Source organism: Dipodomys spectabilis, unplaced genomic scaffold (genome assembly GCF_019054845.1).
Source record: "Dipodomys spectabilis isolate Male_0828 unplaced genomic scaffold, ASM1905484v1 ptg000644l, whole genome shotgun sequence".
Classification (NCBI taxonomy): domain Eukaryota; kingdom Metazoa; phylum Chordata; class Mammalia; order Rodentia; family Heteromyidae; genus Dipodomys; species Dipodomys spectabilis.
The window spans coordinates 568534-589076 of NW_024871321.1; the positions used below are offsets into that span (position 1 = coordinate 568534).

Below are 20543 nucleotides of genomic sequence, written 5' to 3' on the forward strand. Positions count from 1 at the left end.
GAGGACTGAGAGTTGAGGTTCAAAGCCAGCCTGGGCAGGAAAGTCCAAGAGACTATTATCTCCCATGAACCACCAGAAAAGCGGAAGTGGCACTGTGGTTCAAGTGATAGGCACCAGCCTTGAGCTGAAAAGCTCAGGGACAGCGTCCAGGCCCCATGACTGACAAATATTACAATGCCACATGCCAGTCCTGAGGTTGAACCCAGGCTGGGTGCTGTCCTGAGCTGTTCTCGAGGCTGGCGCTCTACTACTTGAGCCACAGCTTGTGGCAGATAAAGAGTCTCATAGATCTTTTTGGCTTCGAATTGTGATCCTCAGATCTCAGCCTCTCAAGTAGCTAGGATGACAGGCCTGAGCCACTGGTGCCCAGCTCATTGATTTCCTCTGCAGGGACCTCTGGGAAGAGCCCAGGGTTCCATGGGAACCAATGTTCTGAGGCAGGGGCTTTGTGTACGTGGCTCCTGGAAGGTGAGGCACCCACACGTCAGAGCGGGCTGTTTCTGGGTGAGATCGCTCCTTTTATTGACTTGTTTTAGAATAAAAGACTTTCTACAAACACCCCACATGGGAGGTGGAGACAGCGTAGCTAGGCTGGACGAGGCATGGCGGCTGGGCTGAGTGAGGTGTGGCTGGGTCCCATCTGAGGAGCATCTGGAGGCCGCTTCGAAGCCTGGTGTGCTGCCCGGGTGGTGCCCTGGGCCCAGGTTTTGTTTCCATCGCCGGCTGCGCAGGTCCCCATTCCAGCCTCACAGAGAGAGAGGCGCCCCACGGCCGCGGTATTCATGGGACAGGCTTTACATGAGGGGCAAGGCACCCCAGGACCACAGGGTTCACAGGAGACTCCACGCGAGGAGCAAGGCGCCCCACGGCCACGGCATTCACGGACAGGCTCAAAGCGGGGGGCAAAGCGCAAGGAGTGCACAGGCTCCGTGAGGGGGGACTGTCCACTCCCAGCCCAAGTTGGAGCCCGGGGCGCCCCTCAGTTTTCTCCCACCCCCTCCTTCCACATGTCCATTTTTGTCCCTACACGGTGCACGTTTGGTTTGCTTTAAACGTGAAATGAAAACAACACTGTGGGGTTCTTTGAGGAATTCCTAACAATCCCAACGTCCCAACCCCGGCCACGCTAAGGGGCCCCACTTGGCATGGCGCCGTCCACGAGGGCAGGGGAGGGGAGGCTGCCTTGGTGGCCAAGACCCAGCTGCTCTCCCCCCACCTGTGCCCCAGTGCCCCTGGCCAGGCAGAGGAAGGGGAGAGGCCGGGGGGCTGCTCTAGAGGCGCTCGGGCTTCATGCTGAAGGGCTCCAGCCGCTCGCTCTCGGGCAGTAGGCTGTTGAGCCGCTCCATGAGCGGCAGGGTCTGGTCGATGCCCAGCTGCACGCGCCGCAGGATGGCCGACATCTCCTGCACCTTCTGAATCTGCTCGGCGTACCTGGCGAAGCGCTTCTGCCGCTCCTGCATGGAGCCAAACAGGGCGCCCACCGACAAGTCCATCTGCGGGCGGAGGCAACGGAGAAGCGGCGGGCGTGAGCCTCGGCCACTGCCACCGCCACCACAGGGAGCTGCGGGGCTACGCCGGGGCCACGCGTGGCTCCACTCTGCTCCTGTGAGCTGGCAACCCCGTGGGGACCCCGACCACCCTCCCCAAACCACGGCCAAGGCCACGTCATGACTTGCCAGTCAGTGACTGGCCAGCACACACTCGGGGGACACACACCGGCCAGCTCACACTTGGGGGACAGACACCAGCCGAATCACACTCGGGGGACAGGCGACTGTCCAGCCCAACCATACTGAACACACAGCGCTGCCGGCAGGGAGGGGGGCCCTGGCAGGGAGGACTCTGGGTGGCTCACACAGCTGAGGGAACCCCCAGGAATCCATGTTTCAGGTGGAGATTTTGTAAAGTACAGAAAAATGGGGGCCGCCAGCACCACAGGCCACCTCGCCACTCCAAAGCATCCACAGCTGCCTCGTCCCTTCCTGCAGCCCAGCTGCCCAGATGTGGCCGCCAGCCCGGCCTCTGCCAGCACCTCTCGGGCGTGCGGGCAGACTGTGAACTGGCTGCAAACCTGGGCAGGGCAGGATGGGGCGGGGCGGGGCGACTCGGGGCTCCAGCGCCTGCGACCAGCTAATGGGATCTCACTGAAGCGGGAAATGGTGCTGCTCACACCTGCTCACTTGTCAGTGCAGGGCCTGGATAGGGTTAAATCACATTTAAATGTTGGGCTTTGCTCTTTGCCAAAGAATACAGCCTGTGTCTCCACAGGCAGGGGGTCATCCGGGCTGGGCCTCACTGGGATCCCTGGGCCTGGGCAGCGCTGGGGTGAAGGAAGTGTGGGCCAGGCCCAGGGAAAGCGGTTTACCTCCTCAGAGGCAGGCCAGAACGAGCCCACCCTCGCCACGTGTCCTGCTGCCACGGACCACAACAGCCACATTTCCTGCCAGCCAGGGGCCACAACGAGCCACGTTTCCTGCTGCCATGGACCACAATCTTGCTACGTTTCCTGACACCACAGACACAATCAGCCACATTTCCTGCCACCACCCATTTTGCCACATTTCCTGGCGCCATGGGACCGGCTGGATTTCTCACCACAGACCAGGGGGAAGTTAGTAATGACACTGCAGACTCTCAGCCTGAATACAGAGACCACCTGTGAGACAGAAAGGGAGCTCCACGTTTTCTAGAAACATCCAGCAATGTGCTATCCGGGTCTCTTGTTTTAGAGTAACCTGTCCAACTCACTTCACCATTTCAGGGCGAGGAAGGAGGAACGGACGTCAAATGTGCTCTAAGGTTAACAAGAATCTGCCAACACTGTTACTTAGATTCACGTGATGTGGCAGCGCTTCCTGGCGAAGGGCCCCAGGGGCATGGCCAGCTCTCCCCGCTGCCCAGTGGGAGGGGGGCTGGTGGCCCCAGTGCCTTACCTCCTTGATCCGCTTGACCAGGGCGTTCTGGTCGAAGGCCACGGCCTCTGCGCACTGGTGCAGGTGGTCCTGGTACCGCAGGCACAGCTGCAGCACCTGCTGTGCGTCCAGCTTCTCCAGACGGGCGTTGCTCGGTGAGGTCTGGCCGCTCAGGAGCCCTGCCGGGATGGGGGTGGTAGGGGAAATGTCACGGGACGGGGGCGGTGGGGTGGAGGTCACAGGTCCAGGGTGGTGGGCAGAAGTCACGGGACAGGGACAATGGGGCAGAGGTTACTGCTCACAGCCATGCTCAGACCAGCCTTCCACGCAGGGAATGCAGGCCGGGCTGTGCTGAGCTGCATGCACCATACCCCACACACGCTCACAGCCTCCACCTCCACAGGCACCATCCGTTCACCTCGCCGCCTTGGGAATGGGGGTTACTGGGCTCTCGGACACTGGCCCAGCCAGTTTGGGCCATGTGGATGGTCATGGAACACAGCAGTGGGGATGAAAGACCATGAGAGCCGAAGGTGACAAGACCCAGCTGACTCCACCGGAGTAGGCGTGGTACCCAGCGCCCCCAGGGTCCACCAATGGAGTGAGGTGTCTCCTGGCTCCTTCACTGCTGGCCTGCCCACCCGCCCTTCCCCTTCCTCATCAGCTTGAGACTCACAGGCCCGAGCTGAGACCCGGATCATGCAGCCGGGAAGAACACGTGCCCTGGCACTGGGGAACTTGGGGTCTGAGCCGGAGACACTGCCCCGAGCTCCAGGCTCTTGCTTGTAAGTACTGTAAGCATTCAGGAGAATCATGAGGTACAGGAGGTCACGACACGATGTCTACAGAAGCGTGGCTGCCGTGGTCATAGACAACAACCGTAGCATGCGTGCTCTGGACCTGCCCTACACGCCCAGCTGCAGGGAGATGGGCATCAGAGACCCTGAAGCTGCAGGGGCCGCTCACCAGGTGTAGGGGTGAGGTTGGGGGGGGTGCCCGAGGTGGTGGGGGGGGAGAGGAAGGGGGGAGTAGCAGGGAGCTGTTCAGTGGTGAAACAACCCAAGCCGGACGCCAGTGGCTCACACCTGTCATCCCAGCTATTTGGGAGGCTGAGATCTGAGGATTGAGGTTTGAAGCCAGCCTGGACAGGAAAAGTAGAGCTGTGGCTCAAATGGTAGAGTGCTAGCCTTGAGCAAAAGACCTCAAGGACAGCACCCAAGCCTTGAGTTCAAGTCCCACAACCAACAACAACAAAAAAAGGTCAGTAACATGTTTCCTGTGGCTTCTGCCGTAACACCCGAGTGTGGCAAGCTGTGTATGCTTTTCCCACGAGCTTGCGCTGAGCTGAGCTGTGACCTGGTTTCCAGGAAATCAGGACACTGCAGAGCCAGTGTTACTGCCCGAAGGCCTTTGAAACATTACCCAGAGGCGCCGCGGATCCACTTGCCAGGCGCTTTGTCTGTTGCCACCTAGTGGCAGAAGGGTCTAAGCACAGAGGATGAAGGTCTGGGCACAGAGGACACGGAAAGTCCCCACTTGACCTTGGAGGAGAGAACAATCTTGGGAAAGAATGAGGTCGTGGGAAAGGGAGAGCGCTCTTGGCGAGCTCTCGGTCCAGCCTGACTCTCCTCACTTACTGTTTGTATAGTGTATGTATGTGTGTGTGTGTGTGTGTGTGTGTGTGTGTGTGTGTGTGTGTCAGAGCCTGAGCTCTTCTGCTTAAGGCCGGTGGTCTACCCCTTGAGCCACAGCACCACTTTTGACATTGGACTGCTATCCTCAGATCTCAGCCTCCTAGGGCAGCTGGAATTACAGGTGTGAGCTACAGCACCTGGCTTTCTCATGGCTGTTTATGGTACTTTTTTGGTCTTTCAAGTCAGTCAAGGCCTTGTGCTCGTTTCCCTGCCCGGGTGGTGGTGCTCAGGTTGCCAAACCCTTCTTAGGGGAGAGCAGGCCCGGAGCAATGGGGTGCAGGCTTAACAAAAATGGGCACAAAGTGGTCCACCAACTCACTGCCGAGAAAACTAGGCTGCAGTCATAAACAGGGCAAGGGGGCATGGTGGTGGGAGACAAGCAAATGGGGCTCGTGGCTGACCCCCACAGGCTGGCCCAGGACGGAGCCCAGCCCTCACCTTTCAGAAGGGGCTGGAAAGCTGGGATCTCTTGCAGCTTGATAACGTCCGGGTCATTGCTGACGTTCCGCGAGGCCTGCGAGCCCTGAGCCACCACCACGATGTCACCCATCTTGGCTCGGTGCTTGGCAGGAGGGGTTGCTAGAAAGAGTTAGACGGCTCAAGAAAGCTGGCCGGCTGCCCTGAGCCACAGCCCAGCAAAGAGGCTTCCCACGCCATCAGCAAGCCCACTTTTACATAACACAGCGTGTGCGCTTAGGACAGGACGAGGGAGTAAGCAAGGAGGCCCGCACAGACACATGCATCCAAGAGACCGGAAGTGGACCTGCCTTGGTAGCAGTCCCAGATGCCTGCAATGTGCCTCAGCCTACGCTGCTAATTACTGCACTGACTGATTACTACGCTACTGATTGATTACTACACCAGTTCATTACTGCCGCCTGTCCTGGGGCCCACCTGTGGCTGGGCCCAGGCCATCTTAAGGGAGCCTGGTGGGCTGTGCTGGGGCCGCAGCTCTGTGGCCTGTGGTGAAATCCAGTGCTTTCCTGACTCTGTTTCTACACTGTTTTCTCAGGCAGAACACAGCCAAATATCACATCCTCACATCCCTACCTGTAAAATTAGGGACCACTAAGTCAGGAGGATCTGGAATCAAAGGAGAAATTTAAAACACTATCTGTCTGGATGTTCCATGCTGAATTATAAAATGTTCCTATGTGTTTGGGATGCCTTAGATCTGTTGTCAGTGGTAACCATGGTCCCCATCCTGTCACCCCATCCAGCATGCACACTAAGTTTGGTTCTGTTGGCTGTGGAAGAGCAGCAGCTGGCGAGGGTCTCCCCGCCCCCAAGCGTGGCTTTATGACTTGGTCACTTGGCTGGATGAAAGAAAACTCAAGTCACAGCAGGGTCCCTTTGCCAAGTCACCTCCAGATCTGCTCTGGCCATCCGTGAGGATGGACTGAGCTCTATTCTGCGATCTAGAGGATGTAGTTAATTCCCAGCTCTCAGTCACACCTCGGGGCTGGCCCGTCTTCCCGCAGCTCCTCTCGAGCTGTTTTGGGGAAAATGAGCCGATCTCTGCTACCTTCACTCCGCCTCAGGAAAAGTCCCCTCACTTCTTTCTGGAAATGTGCGTAGCATCCCGCCACCGACTTAACGTGATTCTCGGAGGGGGGAAGGGATAAGGAGTGGAGGGGGAGATAAAGGGGGGGTCTTCCAACATGCTCTCCGGCTTCCCAGGTTGTACTCAAGACGCGGCCTCAGAGAGAGGCGCAGGTGAAGGGCTGGGCAGAGCGGGGAGTGGCCCCGCCCCCAACCCCCGCCAGCCCCGCCCCGCCAGCCCCGCCCCCAACCCCCGCCAGCCCCGCCCCGCCAGCCCCGCCCCCAACCCCCACCAGCCCCGCCCCCAACCCACACCAGCCCCGCCCCCGCCCCGCCCCCAACCCACAACAGCCCCGCCCCCAGCCCCCACCAGCCCCGCCCCTAACCCACACCAGCCCCGCCCCCAGCCCCCGCCAGCCCCGCCCCCAACCCACACCAGCCCCGCCCCCGCCAGCCCCGCCCCCAACCCACACCAGCCCCGCCCCCGCCCCGCCCCCGCCCCGCCCCCTGCTGCAGGCAGAGACCGACGCTCGGCTTCCCGGGAAACAGCCAAGTCAACCGCCGCCAGCGGCTGCCGCGGGGTCTGCGCTAGATCTATGCCAGGGCCTGTTTGGATCGAGGCCCCCGCGTGCCGCGTTAGCCGGGTCCGGTGAGGGCGGCCCCGCCCGGCCCCGCCCGGCCCCGCCACGCCGCCCGGCCCGCGCCCCGACCTGAGCTGGGGTCGCTGGGGCGGCCCTCGGCCTCGGTGCTCTGCTCGCTGCCCATGGCTCCGGCGGCGCAGGGAGGGTGGGCCGCGCCCGGGCCGGAGCCTGGCGGGCGGCGAGGCCTGGCCCGCGGCTCCCGGGCTCCGGGGAGCCCGGAGAACGAAGGCGGAAAGTGGATGTCAGCGGGCGGCGCCGCTTCCCTCAGGTCTCGGATGCCTCAGCGTGCTGCTTCCGGGACGCGGGCTTCAGTTCCGGGTCGGGAGGCCACGCCCCTTGAGGAGGGGCGGGGGGGATGAGCGCGCGAGGGGCGTGGCCACGCCCCCTTAAAGAGCCAGAGCCCCTCCCCCCGGGCCTGAACTGCCCCCAAAGCTAGAAAGCCCAGATTCACCTGCAAGCACCGCCCACCCGTGTGGGCACGCCCACCTGTGAGCGCGGCCTATCTGCTGTGGCCATGTCCACAATCACTTATACGCTCCGCCCACCCGTGGTTACACGCCCACACTCACACCCGTGGCCACTCCTGCCTGCAAACACCGCCCATCTGCCGTGGCCACGCCCATTATTCCCTGTAAGCACCTCCCACCTGTGATGGTCAAGCCCACTCTCCCCTGTAAGCACCTCCCACCTGTTTTGGCCACGCCTACTCTCCCTGAAGCACCGCCCATCTGCTGTAAGCACCGCCCACCTGCCCCCAACTTGCACCAACTGCGGGGTCGCGCCGCCCCCCGGCGCGCTGGTGCCGCGAGCCCCCGCGAGCCCGGGTGGGAGCTGCGCGGGGTCGGGGTCGGCGCTGCCCGGGATTATCCGGAGATGGCTGTCCTGACTCCGGACTCCACACCCACTGGGGCCGGCAGTGTGCCGGGCGCCAGGTAGAGGCCTGCCGTGACCGCGTCCCGGAGTGTCCGGGAGAGCGAGCGGGCTGTGGTGTTGACACTGGGGCCGCTGGAAGAGCGGAGCGGGGGAGGGGGAGGGGGCGGGGAGACGCTCCGGGGGCGGGGCGGGGGCGGGGCGGGACCCGGGGCCGCGCTGTCCCCACTGCAAACTTTCCGCCCCAGGCGGAAGCAGGAACTGGATGCCGAGCCGGAGCCGCCACCGCCGGGTATGGGACCCCTTCCCCGTGCATCCCCGCACCCCAGCAAGCCATGCACCCCGCCTTGCGCACAACCCACACACCCCCCCACACCACCACCCCCCCCTCCCCACGCCCCCTCGGCCGCGGGTGGATTCAGGTGCTGGCCGGTGGGAACCGGGCCGGTGTCCAAGCACCTGCAGGCCAGGGCTCCTCTCGCGGTTCTTAAAACTCAGCGAGGCCACTGGGGGCTGAGAGCTGAGGATCGCAGTTCGAAGCCAGCCCCTGCAGGAAAGTCCGTGAGACTCTTACCACCAGAAAACCAGAAGTGGAGCTGTGGCTCAAATGATAGAGCACCAGCCTTGAGTGAAAGAGCTGAGGGACAGCGCCCAGGCCCTGAGTTTGAGACATAGGATTAGCAAAAATAGATAGGTAGATAGGAAGATAAATAGATAGAATCGTTGAATGCATGGACAGATGGATGGATGGATAGATAGATGGACAGATGGATAGATAGTTGGATAGACGGATGGATGGATAGATAGATGGACAGATGGATGGATGGATAGTTGGATGGATAGATAGATGGATGATAGACAGAACTCATTAATGGCTTTCTCTATTTCTGTTCTAGAGAGAGAGTTCTCTGGGTGGCTGAGCCTGCCAGGGTGTCACCTTCCACCTCTGGGGGCCACGATGCTTCCCATGGAAGACTGCAGCTGGCTGTACACCCTGGTGACCCTCAGCCTGCTGACCCTCCGGCTGTCGGCCGGCCAAAAGTGCCTGTCCCAGAGCCTGGAGGACGTGGTCATTGACATCCAGTCCTCGCTTGCCAGAGGCATCCGGGGCGAGGAGCCCACCCATGCCCTGTCTCAGGCAGACTGCCTCCGTCGCTGCTGCTCCACAAAAAACATCACAGGTCAGGGCGCAGGGGACAGTAACGTGGGGGCACACACACTGGACAGGAGTGCAGTACGAGGGCTGGGCACCGAAGCTCATGCCTGTCATCCCAGCTACTCAGGAGGCTGAGATCTGAGGATCAGGGGGTTGAAGCCGGACCGGGGAAGCAAAGTCTGTGAGTTTAGTGGTTTCCGATAAACCACTAAAAAGCTGGACAGGGAGCTGAGGCTCAAGCTGTAGAATGCCAGTCTTAAGAAAAGAAAGTTCAAAGGCAGTGCCCAGGCTCTGAGTTCAAGCCCCAGGACTGGCACAAAAGCAAACATACAACTCCTCCTGCCAGGCCCTGGCGGTGGCTCATACCTGTAATATCTATTTGGAGCCTTAGTTAGAAGGATCCAGGTTTGAAGACAACCTGGGGTAGATAAATCCCAGAGATTCTCATCTCCGGCAAAAAGCTGGAAGTAGTGGTGTGATACACATGATAGAGTGCCCACCTTGAGTGGAAAAAGCCACGTAAGAGCACAAGTCTGGGCGTTCAAAGCCAGTATCGGTATGCACGCACAGGCACACATACACTCACTTTGCCAAAGAGTTTCACAACTAAGGGACAGAGAAGGGAAGAGGTCAATGGGACAAGTGTCTGCGGTGGACTTTAGAGGCCGGGCTGGTTCTGCTAGGCCTCCCGGGGAGGCAGGATCCCGTCCCAGCAGCCTCCCTTGGCAAACTTTCCTTCACAGGAAACAAAGTGTGCAATCTGATGATTTTTGACGCTCGAAAAGCAGAGGGACAGCCCAACTGTTACCTGTTCTTCTGCCCCAGCAAGGCGTCCTGTCCCCTGAAGCCAGCGGCCGCCGGGCTCCACACACACAGACTCATCCCCGGTAAGTCTTCAAGGACCTGGTTTCTTTCTTTCTTTTTTTTTTTCTGTTGGTCATGGGGCTTGAACTCTAGGCTTGGGCGCTATCCCTTAGCTCTTCAGCTCAAGGCCAGCTCTCTACCACTTGAGCTACAGCGCCACTTCTGGTTTTCTGAGTGGTTTATTGGAGATAAGAGTCTTATGGACTTTCCTGCCTGGACTGGCTTTGAACCCCAATCCTTAGATCTCAGCCTCCTGAGTAGCTGGGATGACAGGCGTGAGCTACCGGCACCCAGCAAGGACCCAGTGTCTGTGGGAGAGTTTCTCCTTAAGATTTCTTAAGTATGATTTGAATTTTTTATTTTCTTTCTTTCTTTTTTTTTTTTTTCTTCTTTTTTTGCTTGTCCTGGGGTTTGAACTCTGGGCCTGGGCACTGTCCCTGAGCTTCTTTTGCTCAAAGTGAGTGCTCTACCACCTGAGCACCACTTCGTGTGTGTGTGTGTGTGTGTGTGTGTGTGTGTGTGTGTGTGTGTGTGTTTAATAGGTTATTAGAGCTAAGAGTCTCATGGAGTTTCCTGTCTGGGCTGGACAGGAATGAATGGTGATGCTCAGATCTCAGACTCCTGAGTAGCTAGGATGACAGGCATGAGCCACTGGCACTGGGCACATTTTGAATTTCATTACACCAAAATTTGTTTTCCAGTGAAAGTCTTTGCTTAGTTAATTCTATGTATACCTTCCTATTAAAAGAAGCATACACAGGAAGGTTAGTGTCTATATTCCTAGTTACTCGCTGGAGGCTGAAATCTGAGGATTGCAGTTCAAAGCCAGCCCAGGCTGGAAAATCTGTGAGACTCTTACCTCCAATAACCACCAGAAAACTGGAAGTGGCACTGTGGATCAAATGGTAGAGTGCTTGCCTTGAGCTGAAGAGTTCATGGACAGCTCCCAGGCCCTGAGTTCAAGCCCCATGACTGACAAAAAATAAATAAATCCAGAAATGGAGCTATGGCTGAAATGGTAGAGTACTAGCCTTGAGCAAAAAACTGGGACCTCAGGTCCTGAGTTTGAGTCCATGGAATTATATCACCCCACCCATTGCTTATGAAACAGGTTTTGCTTGAGGTCCTGGAGTTTGAATTCAAGGCCTCAGGCTGGCGGGGCTGGCTCTCTACCACTTGAGCCACGCCTCCAGCTCAGGAGGCTTTGTGTTGTTTTTACTTTCTGGTTTGCAATCCCGCTGGGCTGGGCTTTGATGGTCAGGTTTACAAGCATTCCTTGCACACCTACCATGGGCCGGATTCGCTGCACTTTGCACACTCCTTGCTCACCGCCCTTCCCCTCCCCCCAGGTCCTCTTACAATTCTTTTTGTACATTCTCAGATGACCATGGAGCTGCCTTGCCACACCAGGAGTTGACAGCAAACAGGGCCTCCCCTGGCCCTGAGGGGACCCCAGGCACCGTCACCCCCCTCTCCCCGGGAGCCCACCCAGCCCTGGGGAGGAGGCGTGTCTTCTTGGACCCCCAAAGCCTCAGACCCAGCTCGGGCCACCTCCCCAGCCAGCAGCTCTGCCACCCCAACACCTGACTCTGGAGCCCCACAGAAGCCCCCCGTCCCCTCCCAGCCGGTGTCTGTGGGTTTTCCACGTGCGGGGACTTCCTTCGTGGTTCCCAGTACTGGCTTCCCTGCGCCTGCAGAGGCCCGGGGAGCCACGTCCAGGCTGACCACAAGCCAGGGACCCACGCCGGCCCCTGCCATGCTCTCCCTGTCAGCGACTGCCATCAGGGCCACGGCCTGGGGACTCGAGGAGGCCAGGGGGCGCCCCGCCACCCCCGCCTCCCCCTTGGAGAGGTGGCTGCTGTTGGGGACCCTGCTGTCCGGTGTCCTGCTGCTGGCCCTGGGCCTGGTCCTCTTGGGCAAGGCGCTGCTCCACGCCCTACGCACCAGGCCCTACTCCCGCCTGGACTACCTGATCAATGGCGTCTACGTGGGCATCTGAGGGAAGCCACGGGAAGCCTGTCACGGACCAGCCAGAGGAAGGCCACCCACAGGTCCTCTCCCCTTCCCTCCTCTTCTTGTCCTCTTCTCTCCCTCCTCTCCTCTTTCCCTCCCTCCCTTCTCCCCCCCTCCCTCCTCTCCCATCTCCTTTCTCCAGGGCTACCAGCCTACTACCATCCCTTCCCTTCCCTTCCCTCCCTCCCTTCCTCCTTTCTTTCTTTCTTTCTTTCTTGTCGGTCATGGGGCTTGAGCTCTTCAGCTCAAGGCAGCACTCTACCACTTGAGCCACAGTGCCACTTCAGGTTTTCTGTTGGTTCCTTGGAGATAAGAGTCTCATGGACTTTCCTGCCCGGGTTTGGCTTTGAACCGTGATCCTCAGACCTCAGCCTCTTGAGTAGCTAGAATTACAGGGGTGAGCCACCAGGGCCTGGCTCTTTTATTATTTTTTTTCTTTGTGCTAGTCATGGGGCTTGAACTTAGGGCCTGGGCACTGTCCTTGAGTTTCTTTTGCTCAAGGCTGGTACTCTACTGTGTGAGCCACAGCACCACTTCTGTCTTTTTCTGTGTATGTAGTGCTGAGGAATCGAACCCAGGGCTCCATGCATGGTAGGCGAGCACTCTACCACTGAGCCACCTGCCTAGCCTCGATTTTTCTTTTGAAGGAGAAATAAATCAAGTCATTTGAGCCATCTGTCCCCAATTAACTGAGAATAAAACTCTATAAAGTTGCAAGTAGATTGGAACGCCGGGTGGGCCTGTGCGAAGAGGAAGGGGCGGGCATCTTGGCCTGTGAATGTTTCTGGTTCCAGATCAGGTTGACCATTGGTGATTCTAGTTACAAGGGCTTTACCTTTCTTTTTGTATGAATTTCAATTACTTATCCCAGGTGTGTTTCCTTCCAAATAAAGACCTAGATAAATCTGCTGCTCAGTAATGTCTGTGTGTCCAGCCGGATGACTTTCCTTGAGTCCCCACCAGCAAATTGACAGAAGTAGGGAAGTGTGCGTTCCCAGTGAGACAACTCCCTTCCCATCAGTCCACTTGATGCCATCCCAAGGCTTGAACTCAAGGCCTACGCGCTGTCCCTGAACTTTCCCACTCAAGCCTGGTGCTCTACCACTTGAGCCACAGCTGTACATCCCGATTTTTGCTGGCTAATTGTAGGCAAGTGTCTCACAGACTTCCCTGCTGGGTGGCTGGCTTCAAACCTCAATCCTCAGATCTCAGCCTCCTGAGTAGCTAGGATGACAATTGACTTGCTCTGCTTACACCACATTTAACACTTACTGATGTTATTTACAAGCCTTTATCTGAACTCTGATCTGTGATCAGTTATCACTGTATTGGGAGCAATAGTAATAAAATGACATATAGCACCGAGATTAGCATGCTGTTATTATTAATTTTGGTTAGTTGCTTTAATTTCTGGGAAATGCTTGTGGTACAGAGAGAAACAAGTTAGAGGGCAGGCAGCTGGTCAAGAGCAACAGACAGCGTTTCCAGACAAGTTACAGGAGGGCAGAGAGCCGGGAAGGCAGCCTCAAGTCCATCTCCGGATTTCAAGGTACTGATCCACAAAAAACAACAGGATTCCTGACAGGCTGGGCTGGTCAAGATGAAAGCCGACTTCCGATGAGAACGCTGTCCCATCAGTGGGCACCAGAGGGCGCAGGAGCTGGGGACTCCATGAAGGCCTGACTGACCCTCTTTCTACCACCTTCCTCTTCCTTTTCCTTCCCCGGGAGAAATTCGGGTCCCCTTTCTCCCATCTTTGATTTTAGGGATCAACATTTAAAGTGATATTAGAAGGGGAGCAGTCCTCCTGAAAGCATCCCCTTTTTCATGCATTTTTTTTTTCCAACTTAGCAAGCCTGACATAAATTCCCAAGAGGCTCACAGTAGGGTAATATCAGTAGGGTGGATAAATAAACATCTTAGTGGGTTTAATTCAGCATGTATTCCTTGCTTATTTATTTTTGCCAGGCCTGGGGCTTGAACTTGGGGCCTGGGCGCTGTCCCTGAGGTCTTTTGCTCAAGGCTGGCGCTCTACCGCTTTTAGCCATGACCTCCACTTCTGGCTTTTTGGTGATTAATTCCAGTCTCATGGGCTTCCCTGACCAGGGGCTGGCTTTGAACCACTATCCTCAAGATCTCAGCCTCCTGAGTAGCTAGGGTTCCAGACGTGAGCCAGGGGCACCCGACTTGGTTTCCACCTTTCATGTGGACAATTTCTTCCTGGCAACATCAAAGGGGCCTGGGAGACTTCCACTCCTTGCCTATCTCCACCCACGTCACAGGCCACCGGTGGCTAGAGTGCAGACCTATTTTTCCCCTCATCACGTCCTAATTACAGCGTTGGAAAGGATTAGAAAATCCAGCTTAGACAGCGGAAAGACCGGTCCAGCCTGGTCCTCCCTCCGCCCTCCACCCTCCGTCCACAGTCAATAAACTCGGGTTTGTCTAAACGCCTTCTGCCTTCCCCATGCTCTGGGTGCTGTGGCCTAGAGGAAATGAAACCTAGACAAAACGTACAAAAGTTCAGAGTGGTGGGATCGTTCCCGCCATGTATGCCTGGGACCCCGAGACTAGCACCGCCTCCCGCGCCCCCTTCCACAGGCTCTGCTTCCATGGGAAGGGAGGAGAGAGGAGGACCCAGGGAGACGGGGGACACAGTAGAAAGGGGAGATGATGGAATGGACAGGGTTTCCTAGTGATGTTCATCTCACTCATGTCATCCAACTTACCACACCAATAGACCACACACAGCCGAGAGATAGAGAGACAGACAGACAAAGAGACAGACAGGAAGGTGGTCTAGTGGTAGACTGCTTTCCTAACATGCATGCAGCCCTGGGTTTGATTCCTCAGCACCACATACACAGAAAAAGCCACAAGTGGCATTGTGGCTCAAGTGGTAGAGCACCAGCCTTGACAAAAGAAACTCAGGGACAGCGCCCAGGCCCTGAGTTCAAGCCCCAGAACTGACCAAAACAACAACAAAATCCAGGATAATTCTGCATTGCCAGGACTTGGTTTGGGGCTGTCCACTCCCTCCCCGGCCCCCCACCCCCACTTCTCACAGCAGCCGGGGCTGACCCCTATGAGCCCTCCCAGTCTCCTCCCTGCAGTGCAGGGGGGCGGTGAAGGAGCGGGGGGGGGAGCCAGACTTTGAGAAAAACAAGTATGGAGAGTTGATGGTGTGTGCTGAACTTGAAAAAACGTGAAATGGTGGTGAACGGTATTTTGGAAAAGAGGCTATCTCCCAAATCGCGCTGCGTTAGTAAAGTTAATGAGGCCCTGATGTTGGAGAGTGAGACTTAGGAAAACACGCTGAAAACAAATGCTTTCCTGCCTGCCAGGGGAAATGTGATCCACTGTTTAATATTCAGCCAGCCCCTGGTCAACAACATGCTTTAGAATGGTAATAATTCCACAGGCCGGCCAGGGCTGTGTGTGTGTGTGTGAGTAGGAGGGGGAACTAGCCAGAGGCCCCTCATCTACTCCCCCCTGCCAGCTCTGGGCAAGGGGTTCTTTTTCCTGCTCCATTTTCTCAGCTCCAAAGTGTGGTGGGCGCTGGGACCGCAGCAGTGTTCGGTGTTTATGAGGCCTACTAAAGTGGCACCAAGCCACTTACAAAGGGTTAATGGCCGCTGCTCCTTTCATGACCAGGCCCTGAGACGCCTGTGATTCCACTTTCAGTGGTGTGGAGATGTCTGGAGACGGCGAAAGGCGTGTGCCGGGCGTTTCCCTTAGTGCGTGCTCCGGTCAGGGCTCCCCGCTGCCCCCTGCCCCCTGTGCCAGGCTCACCCCTGGCCTGCAGGGGGAGGGAAGAGAAGCAGACCTGCCAGGGCGCCAGGCCTCCCCCGGGAAGCACAGGGATCACGGGGACATGGGAGCACTCCTCCCTGAGTGGGGGGGGAAGGTAGCAGAGGGGGTGACTTGTCTTCCAGGGCAGTTGGTCGTAGAAGCTGTGGCTGGAGGTCTGGGGTGATGTGGAGGCTCTGCATGGCCAAGTCCCTGGGTGCAGAGTTAGAAGGTGGGAGGCGCCCCACCATCTAGACAGACAGCCAAGCGCCTGCCCGGGTGTAACATGTGTGCACGTGTACATGGATGTGTGTGTGTGTGTGTGTGTGTGCGTGCATGTGTGTGTGATTTCACACCACTCAGAGATTTTTTACTTTTATTTTTATTTTTTTTGCCAGTCCTGGGGCTTAAACTTCTTGTGGTCTGGGTGCTGTCCCTGAGCTGCTTTTGCTCAAGGCTGGTACTCTACCACCTGAGCCACAGTGTCACTTCCAGCTCTTTCTGTGTATGTGGTGCTGAGGAATCGAACCCAGGACTTCACACATGCAAGAGGAGCACTCTACCACTGAGCCAACTTCCCAGCCCCACTCAGAGAGGTTTAGAACAAGCTGGTTTAGAAGAAAGAGGTTGAACCCAACCAGTGATATTCACTGTCCTGAATGAATTGATCAGCACTCAGGAGACTGTGTCCAGGACTTGTCACCAGCTGGAGGAGGGGAGGGGCTTGCACCAAGCCACACCCTGGCCCGGGCCTCCACCACAGGTGTGCGTGGTGCACACTCATTTGCATGCAGAGCTACACATGCCTGTGCACCTATAGGTACAAACATGTATCCACACCTGTGTGTGCATTGGTTACACTTGCATATGTGTGTGTGTGAAATATTTCCTAGCTTGGGAGACGCTAGGTTAGAGTTGGGTTAGAGTTGGTTTTCTTCTCTTTTATCTGAAGGGTAGGCATTTCCTGCAGGATTCCCTTCCAAGGCTACACTCAGGGCTGGAGCGGGTGGTGGCCAGGGAGGGCCGAACCTTATTTATCTGGAGGTAGACGTCCACTGTAGCAATGGGAGGCGAGACCCTGTGGCTCGGGGCTTCCTCCTGCCACACCTGCCTGAGTTTCCAGCAGCAACCCTGTCTCTGTGGAGTGGAGAGCTGTGGAGGAGGAGCACAGGGACCAGGACTTGGGTTGCAGGCCCAGCTCACAGATTGCTGAGAGAAAGTCGTTAGTGGGTGACTCACACAAGCAGGGAAGTCCAGTTCTCAGGGTGCCAAAGATGAGCCAGATTAGGCCCCGGGCAGGGGGCTCCAGGCAGTCTTGTGAATGGATTACAGATTACAACTACCTTGGGTAGGGAGGGGAGGGAGGGAGAGAGTTCTATTTACATTCATAATAAACCCTCCCTGTTAATCTTCCAGATGACATATTTTTCTTTTATTTTGCCGGTCATAGGGCCTGAACTCACGGCCTAGGCACTGTCCCTCAGCTCTTCAGCTCAAGGCTAGCGCTCCACCATTGGAACTACAGCGCCACTACCAGCTTTTTCTGCTTATGTGGTGCTGAGGAATCGAACCCAGAGCCTCATGCATGCAAGGCAAGCACTCTACCACTGAGCCACCTTCCCAGCCCCTACTTTTTTTTTTTTTTGAGTTGTTGTGGAACTTGAACTCAGGGCCTGGGCACTGTGCCTGAGCTCTGTCACTCAAGGCTGGTGCTCTACCACTTGAGCCACAGCACTTCTGGTTTTCTGGTGGTTCATTGGGAGATCAGAGTCTCATGGACTTTCCTGCCCCAGCTGGCTTTGAACCACAATCCTCAGATCTCAGCCTCCTGAATACTTAGGATTCCAGGCGTGAGCCACTAGTGTCTGGCTCTCATAATATTCCTATTGTTAAAAAATATGAAAGTATGAGGGGGTGGGAGATGGGAAGGGATGGGAAGGGGAAACAAAGGAGGAGGCAACAATGCTTGATAAGAAATGTACTCATTGGGGCTGGGAAGGTGGCTCAGTGGTAGAGTGCTTGCCTTGCATGCCTGAGGCCTTGGGTTGGATTCCTCAGCACCACATAAGCAAAAAGAAAAAAGCCAGAAGTGGCGCTATGGCTCAAGTGGTAGAGCGCTAGCCTTGAGCTGAAGAGCTGAGGGACAGTGCCCAGGCCCAGAGTTCAGGCCCCATGACCGGACCCAAAAAAAATAAAAAGAAAAATAGAAATGTACTCATTACCTTGCTCGTGTTATTGTAACCCCTCTGTGTGGTATTTTCACAATTTAAAAAATATATATAAAAGTAGGCTGGGAATGTAGCTTAGTGGTAGAGTGCTTGTCTAGCATGTGTGAAGCCCTGGGTTTGATTCCTCAGTACCACACACAGAAAAAGCTGGAAGTAGCGCTGTGGCTCAAGTGGTAGAGGGTTAGCTTGGAGCAAAAGCAGCTCAGGGACAGCGCCCAGGTCCTGAGTTCAAGTCCCAGGACTTGAAAGGAATAAAAAAAAAGTATAATACAACTTTTTTTTTTTTCTCAGTCCAGTCGTGGGGCCTGCACTCTGGGCCTAGGCACTGTCCTTCAGCTCTTCAGCTCAAGGCTAGCACTCAACCACTTTAGCCACAGCGCCACTTCCAGCTGTTTTCTTTTTGCTTATGTGGTACTACTAGGAATCGAACTCAGGGCCTCATGCATGCAAGGCAAGCGCTCTACCACTGAGCCACCTTCCCAGTCCCACAACTTTTTTTTTGTCGGTCATGGGTCTTGAACTCTCGGCCTGGGAGCTGTCCCTCAGCTCTTCAGCTCAAGGCTGAAGCACCACTTCCAGTTTTCTAGTGATTTATTGGAGATCAGAGTCTCACAGACTTTCCTGCCGGGGCTGGCTTTGAACCGTGATACTCAGATCTCAGCCTCCTGAGTAGCAGGATTACAGCCACCGGCGCCTGGCTTTACAAACAACTTCTTGTGTCCAATCACCTGAGACTGGCTGGCCTGCCCTACTTTTTAGTGTTATTCCCTACGAATACTGACCTCTGTAGGAATCAGAGTTTGCTCTATGTGTGTGCGCACATGCGCACACGCGAGCAAAACCGCCAGGGCTGAGGGTCTGGGCTCTCTCCCTGGCTTTTCCGCTCAAGGCTGGTGCTCTACCATGTGATCCACAGCTCTTCCTCTGGCTTTTTAGTGGTTCATTGGTCAGAGTCCTCCAATCTCAGCCTCCTGAGTAGCTAAGATGACAGGTGCCCAGCTACTAAATTTTCTCATTTCCTGAGAACAAGCCCCTCCCTCCTGGGGACCCATCCCATGCTGCCCTGATCAGAAACAAGCACCCTCACTACTGGAGGGTGGGATGGGGCCCGTGGCCAGCCCAAGTATGGAAAGTGGTTTCCCCATCACCCCCTCCTCCCAGCACAGGGCCTCGAAGCCTTCATCTCCTTCCCCAGCCCACATTTTCTCCTCCTCTGCTCACCAGATCCGCTTCACATTCTGTTTATTCAGAAAATAAAGGCCATGAAATCCTGTCTGGCTCTATCTCCCTATCCCCCAACCCCCTATCTATAGCTGCAGGAGCTCAGGCAGGTTCTGTGGTTCCTGAGGGGGGCATCTTAAAGAGGAGAATACAGGAAATCTTTTATACATTTTATAAAAACCTATCAGGAAGCTGTCATTGCCACCATCCCTCCGTCTCAGGAAGCAGGTGGGGGCGGGGAGGGGGGAAATGTGGCTCAAGTAGTACAGTGTTTGTCCCCCACGCCTTGAGCTAAATACCCAATACCTGTGGGCTGTCCCCCCTCCCCCCAACACTAAGCACTGCTTTTGGCAAGCTGTCTGCTGGATTGTGGGCACACCTTTCCTGGTCCCTAGGTTCCACCTATCATCCGAACCCTAACTTCTGTGTAAGGTCTGTCTGGTGATTCCCCATTGGGCTTGTTTCTACTTACTCATTCCATTCATGAGTACCCCCACTGCTGAGCCACACCTCCAGCCCCTTTCCCACACTTTTTTTTTAGATGTTTTTTTTTTGGGGGGGGGTCTGGTCCTGGGGCTTAAGCCACAGCGCCACTTCCAGCTTTTTTCTTTTTTTTTTGTCGGTCGTGGGGCTTGAACTCTGGGCCTGGGCGCTGTCCCTCAGCTCTTCAGCTCAAGGTGAGCGCTCTACCACTTGAGCTACAGTGCCACTTCCGGTTTTCTGGTGGTTTATTGGAGATAGGAGTCTCACAGTCTCTCCTGCCCGGGCTGGCTTTGAACCATGATCCTCAGATCTCAGCCTCCTGAGTAGCTAGGATTACAGGCGTGAGCCACCAGCACCCAGCCAGCTTTTTTCTTATGTGGTGCTGAGGAATCGAACCCAGGGCCTCTGGCATGCAAGGCAAGCGCTCTACCACTGAGCCACCTTCCCAGCCCTTTAGATGTGTTTTTGTGCCATCACTGGGACTTGAACTCGGGGTCTGGGTGCTGTCCTTATCCCTTATCTTTTTTTTTTTTCTTTTTGCCCAAGGCTGGGGCTCTAAAGATGGAAGCCATGGCTGGCTCCACTTCCAGTGTTTTGGTGGTTCACTACAGATAAGTGTCTCATGGAGGGCTGGGAAGGTGGCTCAGTGGTAGAGTGCTCCGCTGGCATGCATGAGGGCCTGGGTTTGGTTCCTCAGCACCAAGTAAGGAGAAAAAGCTGGACGCTGTGGCTCAAGTGGTAGAGCGCCAGCCTTGATCTGAAGAGCTGAGGGACAGCGCCCAGGTCCAGAGTTCAAGACCTAGGACAAAAAAATAGAAATAAAAGCCGGGCTCTGTGGCTCACGCCTGTCATCCTACCTACCCAGGGGGCCGAGATCTGAGGATCGCGGTTCAAAGCCAGCCTGGGCAGAAAAATCCGTGAGACTCTGATCTCCAAGGAACCACCAGAAAACCAAAAGTGGTGCTGTGGCTCAAGTGGTAGAGCACCAGCCTTGAGTGAAAGAGCTCAGGGACAGCGCCCAGGCCCAGAGTTCAAGACCCAGGACTGGAAAAACGCAAAACAAAGAAACAGAACTGTCTAAAGCTCTTACACAGCCCTCTAACTTGGTCGGTTCAGGTCTTTGGTGACCC

At 56.3% G+C, this 20543-nt stretch overlaps 2 protein-coding genes across 2 annotated transcripts; one reads left to right on the forward strand and one right to left on the reverse strand.

Moving 5' to 3' along the window:
• Nucleotides 1–505: 505 nt before the first annotated feature.
• On the reverse strand, nt 506–7018 carry Borcs5 (BLOC-1 related complex subunit 5). Its single transcript, XM_042671571.1, has 4 exons — nt 6859–7018; nt 5045–5185; nt 2934–3091; nt 506–1493 (listed from the first exon to the last, which is right to left on the reverse strand). Exons 1-4 carry the CDS (start codon nt 6911–6913, stop codon nt 1272–1274), a joined length of 576 nt encoding a protein of 191 aa, XP_042527505.1. The 5' UTR covers nt 6914–7018; the 3' UTR covers nt 506–1271.
• An 861-nt stretch (nt 7019–7879) lies between these two features.
• On the forward strand, nt 7880–11916 carry Mansc1 (MANSC domain containing 1). The gene is given in 5 exon segments (XM_042671553.1): nt 7880–7951; nt 8556–8840; nt 9559–9702; nt 11061–11263; nt 11265–11916. Coding segments are annotated over 4 exon segments (984 nt in total). The 5' UTR covers nt 7880–7951; nt 8556–8617; the 3' UTR covers nt 11679–11916.
• Nucleotides 11917–20543: the final 8627 nt, after the last annotated feature.

Bases quoted from the DNA above. Each gene is read 5' to 3' on its own strand.
- Borcs5 (XM_042671571.1), bottom strand. From the start codon at position 6,913: ATGGGCAGCGAGCAGAGCACCGAGGCCGAGGGCCGCCCCAGCGACCCC. The intron at 5,186-6,858 runs GTCGGGGCGCGG...AACTCTTTCTAG, and splicing joins CCCCAGCGACCCCAGCTCAG to CAACCCCTCCTGCCAAGCAC. The intron at 1,494-2,933 runs GTAAGGCACTGG...CTCCGCCCGCAG, and splicing joins TGGTCAAGCGGATCAAGGAG to ATGGACTTGTCGGTGGGCGC.